Source organism: Poecilia reticulata, chromosome 17, assembly GCF_904066995.2.
Source record: "Poecilia reticulata chromosome 17, P_reticulata-male-v2, whole genome shotgun sequence".
NCBI classification, from domain to species: domain Eukaryota; kingdom Metazoa; phylum Chordata; class Actinopteri; order Cyprinodontiformes; family Poeciliidae; genus Poecilia; species Poecilia reticulata.
Window position 1 is genome coordinate 11,800,128 of NC_088846.1, and position 18,125 is coordinate 11,818,252.

Genomic DNA, 18,125 nt, shown 5'->3' on the forward strand with positions numbered 1-18,125 from the left:
AATGCAGTTTAAATCATTTATTAAACACACAAAAAAAGCATTTACAGCAAATTCCTGAGTGCAAAAAAAATCAGCACACATTTAAAAATTATTTGAAGAATAAATAACACTCGATTAAAAACCCATCGCTGCAAGATGGGTAATTACACACTTCCCAGTTAAATACATTTAATTTGTCTGAATCACGATGCTGGAATCAATCTGTGGTAGAGATTCAAATAAGCCCCCCATGGTGCATTTAAAAACAAGATGTGTGAAGTAGATTTATACATTTCTATTTGCACAAAACACTGGTTTCCATTCCAAAAATGCTGGTGCTGCAGGTCATTTCACCTCTCAAGCTGGTTTTACAACAGAGACTCTGTTCTTACGGTTTTGCCACACCCGCCGACATCATTTCCCGATGTGTCACTCGGCATCCTTGCTCTCTCCTCACCTTCACCCTCCTTCGGCTTCTTGTCTTCCTTCCTTTGATCCTTCTCCTCTCTTCTCATTTCCTTCAGCTTCTTCTTGAGGACAGAGCGGTCATTTTGACTTGACACGCCGAGAACCTGTTGGAGGGCGTGTGCCACAGATCAACATAAAATGTGACGAGGTGTGAAGCAATCAGACTCATTGCTGTAACTATCCAAATACACTTGTGCGCAACACTGTGCAACCGATGCATTGGCTCTGATGGAAGACCTTGCAAATGGGACTTGGGAAGGAACCCGTTTTCAGGCATCACCAAGAGTTCCTGCCCATTAGCTCTTTAGGCCCAAGCTTCAAATGTCCGCCTGGATATTTTATTTGCTTATTTTAACTGCTTGCAGTTCTTTAAATGTCCTATGAGTAAATATATTTTCCCATTTATCCATAACAACTGGAACTTTCAATATCTAGGGAGTTATTTTCGCAACTTACCGTCCATTAAAAGACCACCCCTCGGATTAATTTCACTCCCTGCTGAGGTGGGGGTTAAATTACTATAATCAAGCGATGGCAGGCTTGATTATTGGCAGGAAACGCAACGTCTCCCCTTTCAGAAACAGTTGGATTTTTACAGATGGTGCAAATGTGGTTGGAATTACGGTACTGCAAATTTGGCTGGATTACGGCGCTCCTTTCGGTCTGGGAGGGTTAATGTGCAAGTCATATGTGGCTCGCAACAATCTCACTTCTCAATCCAAACTAAGTCTGAGCAATCTTGCAAACCCTCCCCACCCCCCCTTAAAAAACTGGTGGACATTACTCCCAATTTGGAACAAGATGTGGTCCTACAGACAAATGGATGTCCCACCTTTCAGATATTTATTTGTTAAAAGCTTTGAAAAAAAAAATCTTTTTACCTCTCCTCCAAGGAACTATTTTATTAGATGATAAAATACAACGAGCTTTATGGTGGTAATGTGATGAATCTGAAGAGGTCCAAGCCACAGTGTGTAACTTGTAGATAACAAGTTACACGCAACTTGCAGCAATTTCAGAGAAGTAGATTATTGACGCTAAAAGTCGTAGGCTTCAGTGTTTTTCCTCACCTTGAGTTTCTGACTGTCCATGTTGAGCAGCTGTGTGCCATCCACCTCTCTGGCAGTGAACTCTTTGGTGTACCGATTCATGCTCATGCTGATTAGCCACAGACACACCTGTTGGTTGTTCCACTCAGAGACGGGCTGGCACTGCCAGCGATTGTTGTTGTTGTTGGGAATTGGATAGTCGTCCAACGTCTGATGGGAGATCAGAGAAGTGAGAAAGAAAAAGGAAACTGTAACAAAAGAAGCAGAGAACGTTTGCGAAAAAAAAAATGTCTAGACTAATTGCTCCACAGGGAGAGAGTGAAGGAAGAAAAAAAGGGAACAGAAGGAAGAGGACAGCCTTACCTCAGAGGAGGAAAAGGTGCAAGTGTGAGAATGTCCAGAGAGGGAGTGATCAGAAACGTGGCCCACCATGCTGGAGCTGTCCACCGGAGACCCAATGCTCTAGAACCAGAAGAAAGACTCCCAGACTACCTACGTACTTAACATCTGCATGGATGCTTATTTTAGAGAGAAACGCCATCTCTAACAAGATGTGTAGAAACGCAATTAGTCTGAAGAGCTGGGAGCATCCAGAACCAGGGAACCATTACAAAAACAGAAGATGGTCCTTACCTGATCTCTTCTGTCTGCGGTGGTCAGATAAGGCAAACTGCTGCTGGACACCGATCGCAACCTTGGCCTGTTTTGCTCCACCTGCTCCTTTTCTTTCCCTCTGTCCCCAAACCAGGGCAGGTGCAAACAGGAGGGTACAGAGTGGAACAAGCCAGATGGGGGAACGTCTGGCGGCTCGTCGATTAGATCACCACACGATCCGCTGGAGACAGTAAAGTTGTTGTTACAAGAAAACAGGGTTTTGCCTGTATCCTTTTGGCATCATTTACCTCAGATGGAGAAAAAAAAAAAAGCCCAGTTCATACCTCAGAACCGGCTTACCTAAGAAATGACTAAACTCAATTACCATTTGTAAAATAAAGATGTCCAAGATTTAGTCATTTAGGGGTCTAAAGAAAGTTTTCACACCTGCCCTTGGCTGATCTCCTGCTGCATTTTTCACTTCTCTTTTTGCCAAGCGACTTCCGAAGGCCACTGAAGAGAAGAAATCGCAGCATTCAAGCACAGTAAAGACAAATCCTATAATTACATTTGATCTAGAAGAGTTTAGAGCGTCTTAAATCTTCCACCTCAAGTTTGGAAAGATCCTTCTGGACTTTCTGGATGCCGAGGATTTGCGTGGCGAGGATGTGATGGAGTTGCGGATGTAGACGGGTGGGGCGGAGAGGGGAGTGCTGGAAGTGGAGGTACTGGACCGGTCACTTCTATTGCTTTGGGCTACAGTGGAAGTGGACAGAGACAGACTCTCCTGAGGTTTAACGACGACTTCCTCCTGCTACAACAGGAAACAGGCGGACCAGTTAGGATATAAGCAAGTTTTTAAACAGACATGTATGTTTTGGTTCTCTTACCTGTTTTTTGAAGCTCTCTCTGAGTTTGTCTCGTGACGGTGGGTTGCGCTTTGATTTCTGGGCCAGCTGAGCTCGGGCTATGTGAGCGCTGGAGTCAAGACGTCCAGTATTAGGAACCGGAAGATACCAATCTGAGAAAAACAGATTTCTTTTATTGTTTTTGGCATACAAAACTTTACTTTGATCTTTTTTAAACGCATAGCAATACTCGATACAGGTGGAAGTTTTTTACTACAAAACTACTACAAAAGAAACAAGATTATCCACCTATACGTGCATCAAACATTAACATTTATCTTATTTTAATAAAAAAAACATAAATTTGGATGCCATTATTTGATGCATTCAAACAATGGTTCCTCTTGACACACAGACCTGTGACTGAAGGGTCCACAGTGTGGTTCCTCGTTTCTAGTTCAGGCTCTTTTCCTCCAAGCTGCGCTATCTGATAAAGAGCGAGAAACGATGAACGAATCAGGAGCCATGAAGGAAATGAATCCACACAGACTTATAAAATCTCCCCCTCACCTGGGTCTGTAGCCTTTCTACAGTTTCTCTGTGCTGCTTTTCTTTCTCCTCCATGTCATTAGTCATATCTGCGAGTTTTTTGTCCATCTCATCCTCTCTGGGAGGAGAAATGAGACATTTTTGCTGCAATGAGGTACATACAGTTAAAAAAAATAAAAATAATTACTGTATTTCGATCATACCTGCTCTGGTAATCTCTGACCAGTCTCTTGGCTTTGCTGTATTTGATCTCCAGGCTCTCTGTCTGGCCCTGGGTATCGGCCAGTCGCTGACTCACGACCCTACACAGCGTTTGGGCCTCTTGCCAGTAGCTAATAATTAGAGCAAGTCTTATTACCATGTTCTCAACCAACAACATCATTCTGCCGACGACAGCCATAACATTAGACCCACGAAGGGGTACATCTTAATCTTCCTTTCGCAAGTCTCTTAACCTGATCCCAATATGTTAAGTTTTATGCCTTTTCCTCATTCTTTCCTATAATATCTCTTTAAATATGGGATATTTGTCATAAAATTGGAGTTAAAAGCATGGATACCGAGAACCACCAAGGGGAATCATTTCAACCCACTGAATATCAATATAAAATGTTGCATGTTTAGCTGTGCTGGACCAAATGGTTTGTTGCTATGGCAACACCATAAGCCATTGAGGATAATGACAATTCTTTGTCGATTTGGACAAAGAATTGTTCAAATACATGATGAAAAATGACCCCCGCTCCAAAACACCTTATTTAAAAGATCGATTCGGGTGTGTGTAAGGGGGGATGCATCTAAAAGTTGCACTTCAGGGTCAGTTCAGGGACTGGAGTTGCAAACTACAGATTAGAGGAAGTCGTTGAAACATGAACAAAGAACACATTTGAAACATGAGCACAAATGATATGGATTATGATGAATATGGGAGGAAGCTAAACAGAATGAGGTCAGTGATCAATATGAACCTGGCCGAGGATTAAAACACTGAAACTACTATGGCTCCTGAAGGTGCAAAGCGGTAACCAGAGCAATAATAATGTCCAATAAGATCTCTATAGAAAAAAAGTTATGTATGTATATATATATATATATATATATATATATATATATATATATATATATATATATATATATATATACACACATACATACACACTTGATTTAAAAGAAGTTGGCACAATATTATTGTTGCATTTCTGTATTCATAAGAATGTTTCTTAGCAAATGTGTAACTATGACGCATTTAAAGAATGAAACAAAACGTGCAAAAGGGAGATTATGATTGAAGTTGTAATTTTTTTTTTTGCCTGAGCTAAAAACAAAAGTGACAGAGGCTTTACATGTGGCATAAACAGACAATACCTCGATCCTGGTTCTCCAAAGCAACATTTAAAAACAAATAATATTTTCACTGCATCAAAAAAAAAAATCCCATGTCTTATTTTTCCTCAACCATACTCTGCTATAAAATAAAGTAAACTGCCTCTTTCAGGCTTTTATGGATCCACGTTCAAAATGAGTCCCTCTGGTGGTTCCACGGGGGATTGGCCCCGTTGGCAGTTCCAGTGTTAATCCACTCTCAGCCAAATAACATTTATGACAAACCGTCAGCATACTTCTCTAGTTTCTCTGCTTTCTCCTCTCCATCCTGCGCTCTTTGTTCCAACTCGGCTCTCAGGCTCTGCCAACGGGCTCGCTGCTCCTCCCATGCCTTTAACTTGCATAAAAACAGCAAGAAATAAAGAGACTTTAGGAAAGAAGCTTACGGTATATTACTACAACAAAGGCATTTCCTTCAGGAGAACGTATGAACTCCAAGCTGTTTCAGCAGAAATAAAAAAAAGTATTCATATAAAGCAAGATGGATAAAAGCAAGATTTTTTTTCTTCTTTTTTTTTGAAAGGCTTTCAAAACCCAGTCATATCCACAGTGGTGATTACATCAAGGCACAGGCTGGAGAGTGGGACCGACGTGGCTCAGAGTTGGAACAAGGCCCGTGTCCTAATAACTGGGCATGAGCCATCTCATACCCAGTTAAATGGGTCAGGCCGTTTCCAAATCTGGACACAAAGGTAGCGTCTTACAACGAGTGCAGCTATAGCTTTGTGTGCGAGATTCAAATCTCAGCCTACCTTCTCTTTAGCTCGGCGCAGCTGAGCTGTTCTGCTTCTCAGTTTGGACTGGAGCTGTTAAAAAGATGCACATGAATCAGTTTGGAGATAGTCATTCAAGCTGCTGCTGCGATTACAGTTTGTTATATTTCAAAATGTGGTGCAAGTACCACCACAAATAGGACTATTGGAATGCTTTAAGTGCTACTTAGAACTAAGTTTGGTTATTTTCAAGGTAAATATAAACAAAGTAATAAGAATGAACAGTGAAAAGACCAGTTCGTTGAGCATGTCAGTCTTTGTTTTACCAGAAACATGTCAGAAGTGTGGTGGAGTGGATTCAACTAAAAGGGGACAAAAGTGAGCTAGTTCTACGAGTAATGACTCTGAAGTTAGAAATCTGATCCGAGAATAACAGAATATACTCTAGATTCACATCTGAAAATCAATGTGAAATGCGATTTGCTAATTTATACTTTCAAATACTACAACGAAATGTTTACAGATTTAGGTAGTAAACACTAACCATACACGTTCTCATGTGAAGCTGTTTTAACATTTCTTTCACTAAAGTGGTTCGTGAAAAACTTAATATTTCACAAAATGTCATTTTGTGTTACTTTATCTAATCAGGATTAGATAAGGTGAATCATCTGATCAAGGAGTTGTACCTGCTGGTATTTGAGACAGAGTTGGTAGTTGTCCAGACTGGATAAAACAGACGCATCTTCCTCTTCATCCTCCTCCTCCTCCTCCTCCCCCCCTTCTTCCTCCTCAAAGATGGAGTCTCTCTCCGACACACTGCAGTCGTTGTCGTCATCTACACTGCTTCTGCTTTCTCTCTTCAAATGCAGGAAAAGCAAAAAAAATAAAAAATAAAAATCAGTATAATGAAATAGTTTATTTTTCTTAAAGAAAAAAAACATCACCCTAAAGAGACCTTTTTTGTTTTGTCCATTTCCAGACTCTCGTTGATTAGTCTCGCCACCTCGCTCTCCACCCCTTCCTTCTCTCGGCCAATCAAAAACCTGCACAGAAAAAAATCCAAAAACAAATCTGTCACGCCTGCAAAAAACGATTACTCCTTACTCTGACACACCTGTTCACACTGCATCGTGGGTTAGCCTCTTGCACCTCAAATGTGGAGCACAGGTGTTAATGACAACAATGATAGGATGCTAAACAATTAGAATGACCCAACATACATAACAGAGTCCAGATACTTGGCCTGTCATGGATTAGAGAGCATGTGTCACAATGAGTTCCTTTATAAAGTCAACTTATGTGTTCAGAATACGGCTCACAAGCTGTGAAAATAGGATCATGCCACAAACGAGTGATTCTCAGCAGGCGACAGCAGCTGAATGGGGTCAACACAACAATTTTCCTCTCTATGCCTTTATGTGTCCAATTTTACGGTTGCTATTTTCACCGTTGTCCTGGTTAAAGCACACCAGCTGCCATTTCATTCAGACTCTAGAAAAGCTGGATTTGACCCAGCAGCTGCTTATTTTAGTTTACATGTGATCCATACAAGTTTTTTTTCCCCAATCTTTGGCTTTGGGGCTGCACAGCAGCAGCTAACAAGAAGTACGTAAAGCAACGGGAACAAACTGGGACTTGACTTGCACGACAGGACATAGCGTCTCTGGTGTACTACTACGAGAGATGTCAGTAACATTGTTAATTCACGCTGAACTTTTATCCAAATGCTGTTAGAGCTGTTCTATATTTTCCCACTTGCAGATAATTTGAGTATGGTGGTTATCAAAATGGCTTTTGGAGCCCCCTCCAGACAGACGTTTAGAGCTTTAAGCTTAAATCATGTTGCTAGACAAGTTTTTATAAAAAACTGTTTATAAAAATTGCATACTGCAGCTTTAATACGTCCTTGTTTGAAAACTGACTTTGTATTTACACAATTTCTATGAAGTTACAATGTGTTGGTCTGAAACGTGTCGCAAACAACGAAAACAGAACATCTGCAAGAGAAAAATGTACTCAGTTTCTATTTAAGAAGTAATAAGATACATGACTGGATGGGTTTAAAATTTACAGACTATCAAGACGTACAGGATCTAACGTGTAAACTCACTGTAGGTATTAAGGTTTCTATTTTTACATCCTTTGTTCCTGTGGGTGCATTTCTACATCTACTAATGAAAAAAAAACATCAGGAAAGGAAGGGGGATGGAAAGTTATATTTATCTCACTTCATCTAAAAATAATATATTACAATAGACCTTAAGAAGTCTTAAAAGTCTATAGTGATTAATGTTTCAGACATTTTTTTGTTTTACACTATGTCATCAACACTGAGGGTCAGCTTGCACTGTGTTGACAAGTTTCCAAAAAGCCAACCTTTGACTGAAGAAAATCAAGTTTGCTTAATTTTTAAATGACTTACTTGACCAGGCCTGATGTGTTTTTAAGGACTGTAGCGGCGAACAGCTGGGAAACTCCAACCAGACTTACACCGTCCACTTCCACGATCTGATCGTTCACCTGAATCCTAACATGCATGGGGGAAAAATATATATATATATATTGTTTTTCATAACATGCCAAATTAATTATGTGCAATTTTACCTTCCATCCTTGTGGGTCGCTCCTCCTTCTGTGATTGTTTTAACAAAGATTCCCAGTTTTTCCAGCCCCTGGTCAGCCCCCACACCCATTCCGATGATACTAATGCCCAGTCCGTCAACTCCTGGAGGTGGCGGGAGCAAGAAAAACATCACGACCTGGCATTTTCAACTTTTCCGCCCCAGACGCTTCTACCATGGACATCAGGCACAACGTAGGCACAAACCTTTTTCTATGTCCACTTGGAAAACATCCATCCTCTCCACTCTCTTTTCCAGCTCGAACTCAGCCGAAGCAGACACCGGATCGATGTCCTCATTGTGTCTGTCGTAATCCGCGTTGGAGTATGTGCTGTACACCTGAAAATCACAATAAATGCCCAATTCAAAAACCCTATGGAGACAGAGATAAACACTGATGGAAGGAAAAAAAAAGAAAAAGGAATTGGCCTTCTGAAATAGCCGTTTTATACACTCATTTAATAAATGAGCCAACTGTAAAAAGAACCATCTGCAGTTATTGACACCACAAGACACTGTTTATGCCTGGAAAATCTGTCAATGACAGTGTGTGAGGCGAGAGACTTAGGAAGTGTTACAGAGAGCATATGGTACACGCATAATTATAGGATCGCTAAAGATCTCAGATGTCCCTACACAATACGGGACGCTACATTACTAAAGTGTCTTCTGCTACAATCATTCTTAATCCAGATTTGATGTGTAAAGAGCCTTAAAATAAATGAATCTTCTACTGTAGTAGCATAACCCCCAATGAGATTCCACCTTTAATTTGAGTGCATTTATTCACTGAACAAGAAATTACAGTTGTCATACTTGTTGGCACCCTTAGCATCCATCCATCCATCCATTTTCTTGCACCCTTTTTCCCTCAGTGGGGTTGCGAGGGGTGCTGGTGCCCATCTCCAGCCAACGTTTCGGGCGAGAGGCAGGGTACACCCTGGACAGGTCGCCAGTCTGTCGCAGGGCAACACAGAGACACACAGGACATACAACCATGCACACACACACTCATACCTAGGGGCAATTTGGAGAGGCCAATTAACCTGACAGTCATGTTTTTGGACTGTGGGAGGAAACCGGAGTACCCGGAGAAAACCCACGCATACAAGGGAGAACATGCAAACTCCATGCAGAAAGACCCCAGGCCGGGAATCGAACCCAGAACCTTCTTGCTGCAAGGCAACAGCTCTACCAACTGCGCCACTGTGCAGCCCGTTGCACCCTTAGCAATTGCTTTGAAATACATGTTAGTGAAGCAATTCATTCCGATTTAAGCTTTACTTTCATGAACGTTTCATCGGTGAGTGAGAACTTTCTGATTCCCCACGGTAAAAATATGACATGACACTGAAGCACAGTTCCTGCCACTAGACTGCGTAACCACAGATGTTCACTTATCCGCCAGGCATGGAGCAGGAGGGCACATTACATAACGTGGGTAGCACCCTCCATGAGCTTCATCAGGTTATTGGTGCAGACAGGAGGTTAGACCCAAATTTAAAAATGATGTCCAACCAACAGCTGGATCCAAGCAGTCTTTTGTGATTGCAATAGTGCACACAGTAAATACTGCGATGATGAGTGTGGATGGGTATACTGTGCAGCTCTATCTGGAGAGATGTGACAAGACGAGAAGTGAGCAGGATGGTAGGGGACGCAAAATAAAATATCCAAGGTTTACTTTTAGAGTCCAGCAACCAAGGGTATATTGAGGTAAACAAATCTCTATAGCAACCATAAGACACTATTACCATGCCAACCAGCTGTTTAGAAGTGATTCCTGGGAGAAAATAATTTCTATATTCTATTGGAATTGTAAACATGTTGGTTTTGGTTATCTTCATGGAGACTTTAATTGTATAGTTTGCCCAGATGAGAATAAAACTAAGCAGGAAATACACACAATGGACATGTAGTAAAACATATTTCCCCACTGCTAAGTAGGGTGGAGGATCCTTCAAAGGGACTGGGCACCTTGTCAGAGGGCACTGGAATCTGAAATATCAGATTTCTCACACAAATTGGCTGGGTTTTGACAATAAACTCAAAATATTCAAGAGGATGATGATGCAAAACATATCGCCTCATCTACATAGAAATGGCTCACCAGTTTTGGACTGAGATGGCCTTCTTCCATGTCCATCTCAGTCGGTGGGACCTAAATCTTACAGAAAACCTGAGGACAATCAAAAGACTGCAAAAATGTTTAGTTTCTCTGTGGTCACCACCCTTGTGGAATTCTCATTATTTAAAAAGCTCTAAAATTAAAGGCTGGATTGAGGATTCAATTTCAGGCCTTTTACATGTCTTTATTGCTGGTGGCAACAGATTTCTGTCAGTACACAGGAGTTTTAGTGCATTTATGTAAGAGCAGCTCTGAGCACGATGCTGACAGACTGAGGCATGTAGGCTCCTGCCTGTTCTCCTCCCATAATAGATAAAAAAGCATAGCTTTGGGCTACGACCTCTCCTGCATGGATTCTAACAGCTGCAGGAGCTGCCAGTTACAAACACGTAAATGAAACAATTTCCATCTCAGACAGAAAGCAAATTAAACTTAAATAGTTTGAAATTGGTGTAATATTTTCCATAATAGCATTACCTTGATTGGTGCTGTGGAGAACCTGACCTTCCTCTTAGCAGCCTCCGGTGAATCCTCAACCTGACAGTCCAGTTCAGGCACACCGGGAATCTCCTCATATTCTGCTACCAGATGGTTTTCCCCCTTCATACAGCTTTCCTGTTCTTCTTGTAGTGATGCTGAGAGCTCTGAATGGGACTGGGAGTCCTTATCACACCAAAACGCTCTGTTCTCAATCCCACAGACTCCTGCAGCTTCCGTTTGGTCATCTTTGCCTCCTTCTCCATCACCAGCATCTCTACATGAAACATGCATTGTCTTCTCAGTGACGACATTCTCTTGTATCCCTGATGTTGTGCCTTCTTCTTTGATTTCCGTTCTCTGACTGTGTCTAAAGTCTTCTTCCCCATCTTCCACCTTTCCCCCTCCTTCCTTGTCAGAAAACATCTCTTGGATCGAAACCTCTAATCCGGCAGCACTTTCTCTAAATCCACCATTAGTGATTTTCTCCTCGTCTTCACTTTCTTCTGTTTGATTCTTCTTAGTTTGTGCAGTGAAGTGTCTGTGCTGCTCCTCCTCCCTTCCGCCCTCCCATTGTTTGTTCACCTGCTGATACATGTCTCCTCTGCGTTCCCCTCCATTCCCGGTTGTTTTCCACTGCATGTCTTCTGATAACTCTGTGAGGCGTTCTGAGGAAGCGAGTAGATCATCTCTTCCTTCAGTGAACGCATGAAGACTTTCAGGTGTTTCCACAAAGACATCCTCCTCAAAGACGTCCTCATCTACCGAGACTTTCTGATCTTCCTCATCAGCTTTGTTCAGATGCATTTCGATCTCACCTTCTGGCCAGCATTTGTCCTTCTGCACTCTCTCTTCTTCGTTCTCGTCGCTTTCTGAAGAATCATTCTTTACGTTGACGAGTTCTGCCCTCAGGGTCTCCTCCGGTGCCAAGCCGACTCCCGTCTCTTCGTTTGATTGTGATGTTGCAACCTCACCAGGCCCGTTCAGTACTGAAGATTCAGAATGCCTCATCAGTGACTCAGCTTGAGGGGCCTTTGTGTTTATAGATACGTCTTTATCCGACACATCCTCTTCTTTGGTTTTCTCACTTGCCTCTTGCAGCTTTTCTACTTCTCCTTTTCCAAATGCAGCCCCCTTGCTTCCCCTGATGATCTGAGGTTTTAAAACCTGTCCTCCTTCTCCTCCTCCTCCTCTGCCAACCTCCAACATCTTACTCTCAAACAGCCTCCGGGTCACCGAAAACTTCTGAGCCAGAGCAACTCTGTCAATATCCACTTTTTTCTCTGATCTGGATGGTTTATCTTGCAGCAGTTTTTCTGTGGACGAAATACTCGCTAGACTGCTCAAAAAAGAGGGGGAGAAACTCATGACTGAATGCCTGGATTCAGGGAAAGGAGAAGTGTTGAGTTGGAAGCTGGGATGCGACGCACAAAGGAGAGGCATGGAGCCAGAACTCGAGACTGGAGCACCGTCTAGTCTTGACTGCTGGCTGTCCATTTGAAGAAAAATATTTTCTCTTATCTTGGTACCCCTGGTGCCTTGGATCCGACCTCGGCTCCCTGTGACGCCGCTGTTGGACGGGTCGTCAGAGAGCACTGCTGAACCCTGGCTGGCAGCAGCAGCTTTGGGGCCTCCTTGCAGACTAATTCCAGTGTCAAATGTGCATTTGATAGCATGAAAGTCAGATTTGTATGTTATCCGGTGAGGGGAGGCACTTCGGCCTCTGCTGTCTGTCCGCATCATCTGCAATTAGTTTACGTGAGGTTAGAGAAAATTGTAAAAAAAAAAAAAAAGAAAAGCTGTAAATGGGACAGCTCACTGAAAAGAGGGGCACCACACAAAAAATTATTTGCTGCAGTGGTTGCAAGAAGGCAAAAAAAAAATAAAAATTATTAAAATTAAAATGATTCAATTATTTTCAATATTTGTGGGGTATTTGTCAAGCTGGCTGTTTCTTCAATTCAGAAAGGCATATTTACACCTAAAAGAGAGAAAGAAAAAAGAACAATCAAATAAGAGCTTGTTGTCTCGGCTGACAGAATTAATTTGTTGAAAAAAGCTCCCAAATTTGTGCCGGATGTTCAACCTGACTAAATGTTTACCTCATCGATGCAGGCGAGGAAAAACTCACAGTTCTATTGCAAACAACGGAAGCTACCAAGCAACTTAATCGCTGCTAAAATTAAACTTTAAAGCTTTCAGGATTACTTAAACTCACTGCGCAGGTGGAAGGTTTCCAATAGTCAGAACTGTGAAGAAAACCAAACCGTGACTCGCTGCCGCGCACTGCTCGACACAGGTATCGGCAATTACTTCATTCAGCGGCCCTTATGCATAATTGTTAGGTGCACTCAAATGCGCTGTCGGTAAAGATGAGCGATTGAGGACATTTAAAGAAGCCGACGTGTGTCAAAATAAAGATTTAAAACAATAACGAAACAAACAAAAATTTAATTAATCTGCCAAAAAAAAAAAAAAAGCCACATAGATAATAAAAAGTTTGCAATGTCTACACAATACAGCCATAAATCTGTAGCTTTTGTTTGAATTCTAAATGTTAATATTTTATTACCACCTTTAAATAAATAAATTGGTCCAGGGAGCAGCTAATGAAAGTTTTATAAGGTGATCAATTGAGAGCCACCCATAAAGTTGGGATGATTCATTGCCAAAGTCCAATGGAAATAATACATATATATAAAAAATAAAATAAAATAAAAATGCCCTCCACAAATAAATACTTTTATGAGTCTTTACATTGAACATCGAAAACTAACGCGAGTGCGCAAATTTACGACAGTCTGTGAATGCAACCTCCTTCGACTAAAGTGCGCGCGCAGCTTAAAGGTCACCAGCGAAGTAAATAAAAAGAAGATTGAGGTAATTTCTTACTTTTCTCCGAACAGTTCCGTCCTAGCATTGCAGGCTTGTTTGTTTTCAGTCAGTCGGTGGTGACGGCTCCCTCTCTGGGATAAATAAACAGATGGCGACTCATGTCTCTAAATGCTGTAAATGGATTATCCCCTGGTAATCCTGTGTAAACTACTCCACTAACTGTGAACCACCAGAGCTGAGTGGGTACCAACACTGAGGTAAGTTAGTATATTGCACAGCCACTAATAGCAGATACACCCTGCAATATAAGTGCATTCAAGAAAATAGGTATTATTGTGTGATGACTACCATTTGCTGTGCTTAATATATCACGTGCATGTTAAGGCAGTGCAGGTTTTTTGTTCTGTGTGCATACGCAATAATGTCAGTCTTGGCAGCATATGCAGAGCATCTTAGATTTATACTAAGCATGCAGGTCATTGATAAATCCACTTACCTTTGTCTGTTGTTTAACTCCAACAGAGTATTTCCAGGTTTAGAGGCAAGCCATTTGCAAATATTAACCTGTGTGCATCACGCCTGCTCTGCATGAGCAAGGATGCAGCACCATCTGACTTGTGTTCCTGCCTGCCTGCCCGCGTCTGTGAGATGGCAGTGGAGGCAAAGTCTGTCTGTGAAGTGACACTGTGTTTGTAACGGAACCAGCTGGACTGGACTCCACTGGACTGGGCCGATCCACGCAGAGAAACGAGTGGTTCCGCTCGCTGTGACCTGGATCTGACTGAGGACCGTTCTCCCATGTGGCACCGGGACCTACTTGTTATAAATACAGGCCAATCAGAAAAGACTTCATCTGAATGAGGCTAACTTTTAGAGAGGGAAGGTAGGGAGGGGTTAGTGAATTAAAGCATCAAAAAATGGAAATTTTGAGGGAATGACGTCATGGTGAGAGGAAAAGCAAATATAGAGAGGTAGATGCTGTGAGTGAGGCATGGCAGAGGAAATCAAGAATGTAGGCAGAGACTCATGTTGACCTGGATAATGGAGGTGAGAAGTGAACTAAAGAATGGATGATAAAACAAGAAGAGTAGAAATTGCGAGATCCTTGCGTTTGCTGGGATGATGCTTGATTTTTTTATTTATTTTATTTTACATTTTATCACATCCCAACCACAAGTTTGAAAGTATTTTATGAAGATGTTACAGGGAATACCAACATTACGTAATAGTGCCATGAAAGAAGAGACGATATGGGATTTTAAAAACAGTTTACAGGCAAAAATCTGAAAGGTTTGTTGTGCATTTGTATATCTGTGGCCTCTGACTTCATGCTTCATCTTTTGCTTCAATTACACCTGCAAATAATCCCGAAGCATGACGCTCACATCACCATATATTTCATTGTGAGAAATAATGTGTTCATGGTATTTAAGTTAGTTTTCCTCCATCAATAGTTTATTTTTGTATTTTATCCAGTGTTGATCTTATGCGACAATGGGACCTTTGCTTAAATGCAAATTGGTTTCCTTCTGGCTTTTTTTTTTTTTCCTCGACAATGACGTTTTTCTTCTCTAACAAGCCTCGTAGACCTTTACAGAATGGCCATTTTCATGCTGAGGTTGAATCAGTCATGGGTGGACTGTGCTAATTAGGCGACTACTGAAGCCAGTGTATAGTTGTACTATATATACAGAGTTTAAAGACTCAGATTTGTTATTCACAAACATGTTTTCCTTCCACTGCCTGGTGATTATGTTGAAATCCTGCTGTTATTGGCTGTGATGAGCAGAATTAAGCTAATAATGTTGAAAGGCTTCACACTCTGTAGTTCTGCAATTCTGCAGTTGAACCAGCAGGGAGCGCTCTTAACATTACAGCCTATACATCAACAGTCCTGACGTCTTTTTAACTGGATACTAGTTGACACAGTGGAAAGTTAGAAAGGTTATGTTCTTGTGTACATTTATCAATTTTTTTATTACTGTGATGTGTTGGGAAGAGATTAATTATCAATTATAGTTTAAGAAGATTGAGATTTATTTTTTATTTTAAAGTGACATCATTCTGTGCATTTATCAAAACTGGGTAATACTGATACTCTGATGTGGCTCTAAACAGAGTATGTGTTTTTCGTTTCATAGTTCATCACCGAGCGTCCAGATTGTGACATCGGCAGCATTTTTAAATGCCCTCCATGGCAGGACAACCATATTTAGAGTTTCCCTCATTTGCAAGGGGGAATTACATTCACTCTCCACTTGTTTTCACTAACTGAGCCTCAGCTGGGTTGAACACTCAAGATGGCAATTTTAATGAGCGACACACACTCTTCTGCTGCTCTGCAGTGAAACAGTTTACCGAATACGCTGTGCTTGAATCAGGGTTTAAGTGGCAGCTGTGTTACTTACAGTGTTGATCCAGATATTAAGTTATTTATGCGATGGCGCAGCTTCTTGTGTCTAGATATTTGCGCGGAGCATGTAAAGCAACACGTCGATCTCGTGTAGAGTATTGTATTACTTTCATTCAGACGTTTGCATACACTAAGATTTCTATGCCTTTAGACAATTTATAAAAGCCTAGGCAATAATATCATGCCTCTGTGAGCTTCTAATAGGTTAAATCACAACATTTGATTTAAATTGAGGCACACGTGGGTTCAATGCAACAGCTCAAACCTAGTGCTTCCTTGTGTGACGACATGGGACAATCCAAAGAAATCACCAGGAGGAGAACTGAGGGCCTCCAAAAGTTTGGCTCATCCTTTGTGTAATTCTGAGATGCCTGAAGATTTTATGTCATCTGATGAAACTGAAACGAAAGCTTGAGATTATAATCCAAACTGTGAAGCACAGAGGTGGCAGCATCTTGTTGTTTGGTCTTTTTTTCTTTTAAAGTACATAACAAATAGCATGATAAGAAAAAAACACATTATGTGTAAATATTACAGCATCATCTCAATATATCAGACAGAAAGTCAAATTTTGGGGCCAAATCATTAAAAGTGACCTAGCCACAACAAACTCAAAGCCCTGATCTTAGTCTTATAAAATTTTGGAAATTTCTAGGAGAGAACAAAAAAGTCGTATGTGAACAAGTCAGCCAACAAACCTGACTCAGATACAGCAGCTCTGTCAAGAGGAAAGAAGCAAATTTCCAGCAATCCATCGTCAGAATTGGGGAGAGATGCCCAACATATTTTAGCTGAGAACTGCAGTTCAGAAAACAGGTTTAGCCTAATTTATGGTGAGAGAGTGAAGAAAACATGGCTATGCTCCTTTTTTAAATTTTTTTTATTTTTTTTACTACAGCTTAAGGAAATCTGCCTATGTGTGTAAGTTCACACACCATTTTATGCATTTTCCAAAAGACATATTGCACAACAATGGACTTCAGGCCAAATCTGCTGTTAGCTTCCACTTTGTTGTATCAGTCTGCTGAATTTCTCCTCACTTACCCTCCAGTGTTTCAGCCATGTGGGTTAAAGTGCCATTTCAAACAAGTGCAGTGAGGCAGATGTCGGCGTATACACAAACACAACTGCAGCAGGTGCACACATCCACACATTGCAACTCACTTTTATGTAGAGGAACAAATAACATAAATGTCGTCAGGGGTGTGAGTTAACAGAATCTGTAATGCTACAGTTATTGTACAATCTCCCACTTAGTACATCCAACCTAACAACCTGCGCTTCTCCTGTGCAGATGCTGACTCGTCAGTCTTCAACGACTTTTGGGGTCCTTCTGTTTCACTATAGGTAATCCCGTTGTAAGTGAATGGGACACAATGGCATGCTGTTTTTCGGTGTCAAATCCCCTGAGAACTCATGTTTCACTCATCCTTTCTCTGCTTCACCGGTCTGTCTCATTCAGGCGACTTCCTGCATTTTTGCCAGTGCCGGCTTTCTAATAAGCGGTTTAAATGGAAAGTGGTGGCACTGCTGCATTTCTGCTGTGGGTTTTGTATGTGGCAGCACTGGCATCCTGCAGAGATTTCTGCTTAGTAACATCAAAGGAGAAACACAAAAAGCTTACCTCCTCATATATTTATTCCACATTGCCTAATGCCTAGTTAATCCTGACCATGTTCTATTTTGAGGCCTCATCTGCTTTTTCCCCCCTCTGGGATCACTTTTGGTGATCCTAGATCACCAAAAGTGATCTAGGAATTGCTTTTGATGATATATTGACATGTAATTCACAATAAAAAATATAATTTTGTGTCAATATTGTGCTTTTGTAAAGTAAATTGGGGCCACGTTCGCTTTCAGTCAAAACATTTTAATGCAACGTTGGATGTTTATCAGTTTCCTATTGCATCATGTTAGCCTGGTGAGCTGACATGCTGGAATTTGTTGCATTTTTTTGTGTTTGTGCTCTAGTAAACATGCTACTTGTTTTAGTTGTTGACTCTGCATAGTTTTTGTTTACGATTATCTATAACAAAGTGGTGAAAGAGTTGCTTGGTACATCATG

The 18,125-nt window shown here is 41.2% G+C and overlaps 1 protein-coding gene across 1 annotated transcript; it reads right to left on the bottom strand.

Annotated features, from left to right (window-relative positions):
• Window positions 1-2: 2 nt before the first annotated feature.
• LOC103479329 (uncharacterized) lies at window positions 3-14,499 on the bottom strand. Its single transcript, XM_081598241.1, has 20 exons — window positions 14,144-14,499; window positions 13,705-13,778; window positions 10,813-12,793; window positions 8,414-8,546; window positions 8,191-8,311; window positions 8,009-8,113; window positions 6,542-6,629; window positions 6,273-6,443; window positions 5,623-5,676; window positions 5,107-5,207; window positions 3,691-3,819; window positions 3,509-3,605; window positions 3,356-3,425; window positions 2,981-3,111; window positions 2,699-2,904; window positions 2,538-2,603; window positions 2,130-2,331; window positions 1,860-1,958; window positions 1,518-1,706; window positions 3-551 (listed from the first exon to the last, which is right to left on the bottom strand). The coding sequence occupies exons 3-20, from the start codon at window positions 12,553-12,555 to the stop codon at window positions 348-350; spliced, it is 3,909 nt and encodes a 1,302-aa protein (XP_081454367.1). The 5' UTR covers window positions 12,556-12,793; window positions 13,705-13,778; window positions 14,144-14,499; the 3' UTR covers window positions 3-347.
• Between the last annotated feature and the right edge of the window lie 3,626 nt (window positions 14,500-18,125).

Coding starts and splice junctions, on each gene's coding strand:
- LOC103479329 (XM_081598241.1), bottom strand. CDS start 12,555: ATGATGCGGACAGACAGCAGAGGCCGAAGTGCCTCCCCTCACCGGATA. Junction 8,312..8,413: donor CCAAGTGGACATAGAAAAAG/GTTTGTGCCTAC, acceptor CGCCACCTCCAG/GAGTTGACGGACTGGGCATT. Junction 2,604..2,698: donor AGGATCTTTCCAAACTTGAG/GTGGAAGATTTA, acceptor TCTTCTCTTCAG/TGGCCTTCGGAAGTCGCTTG.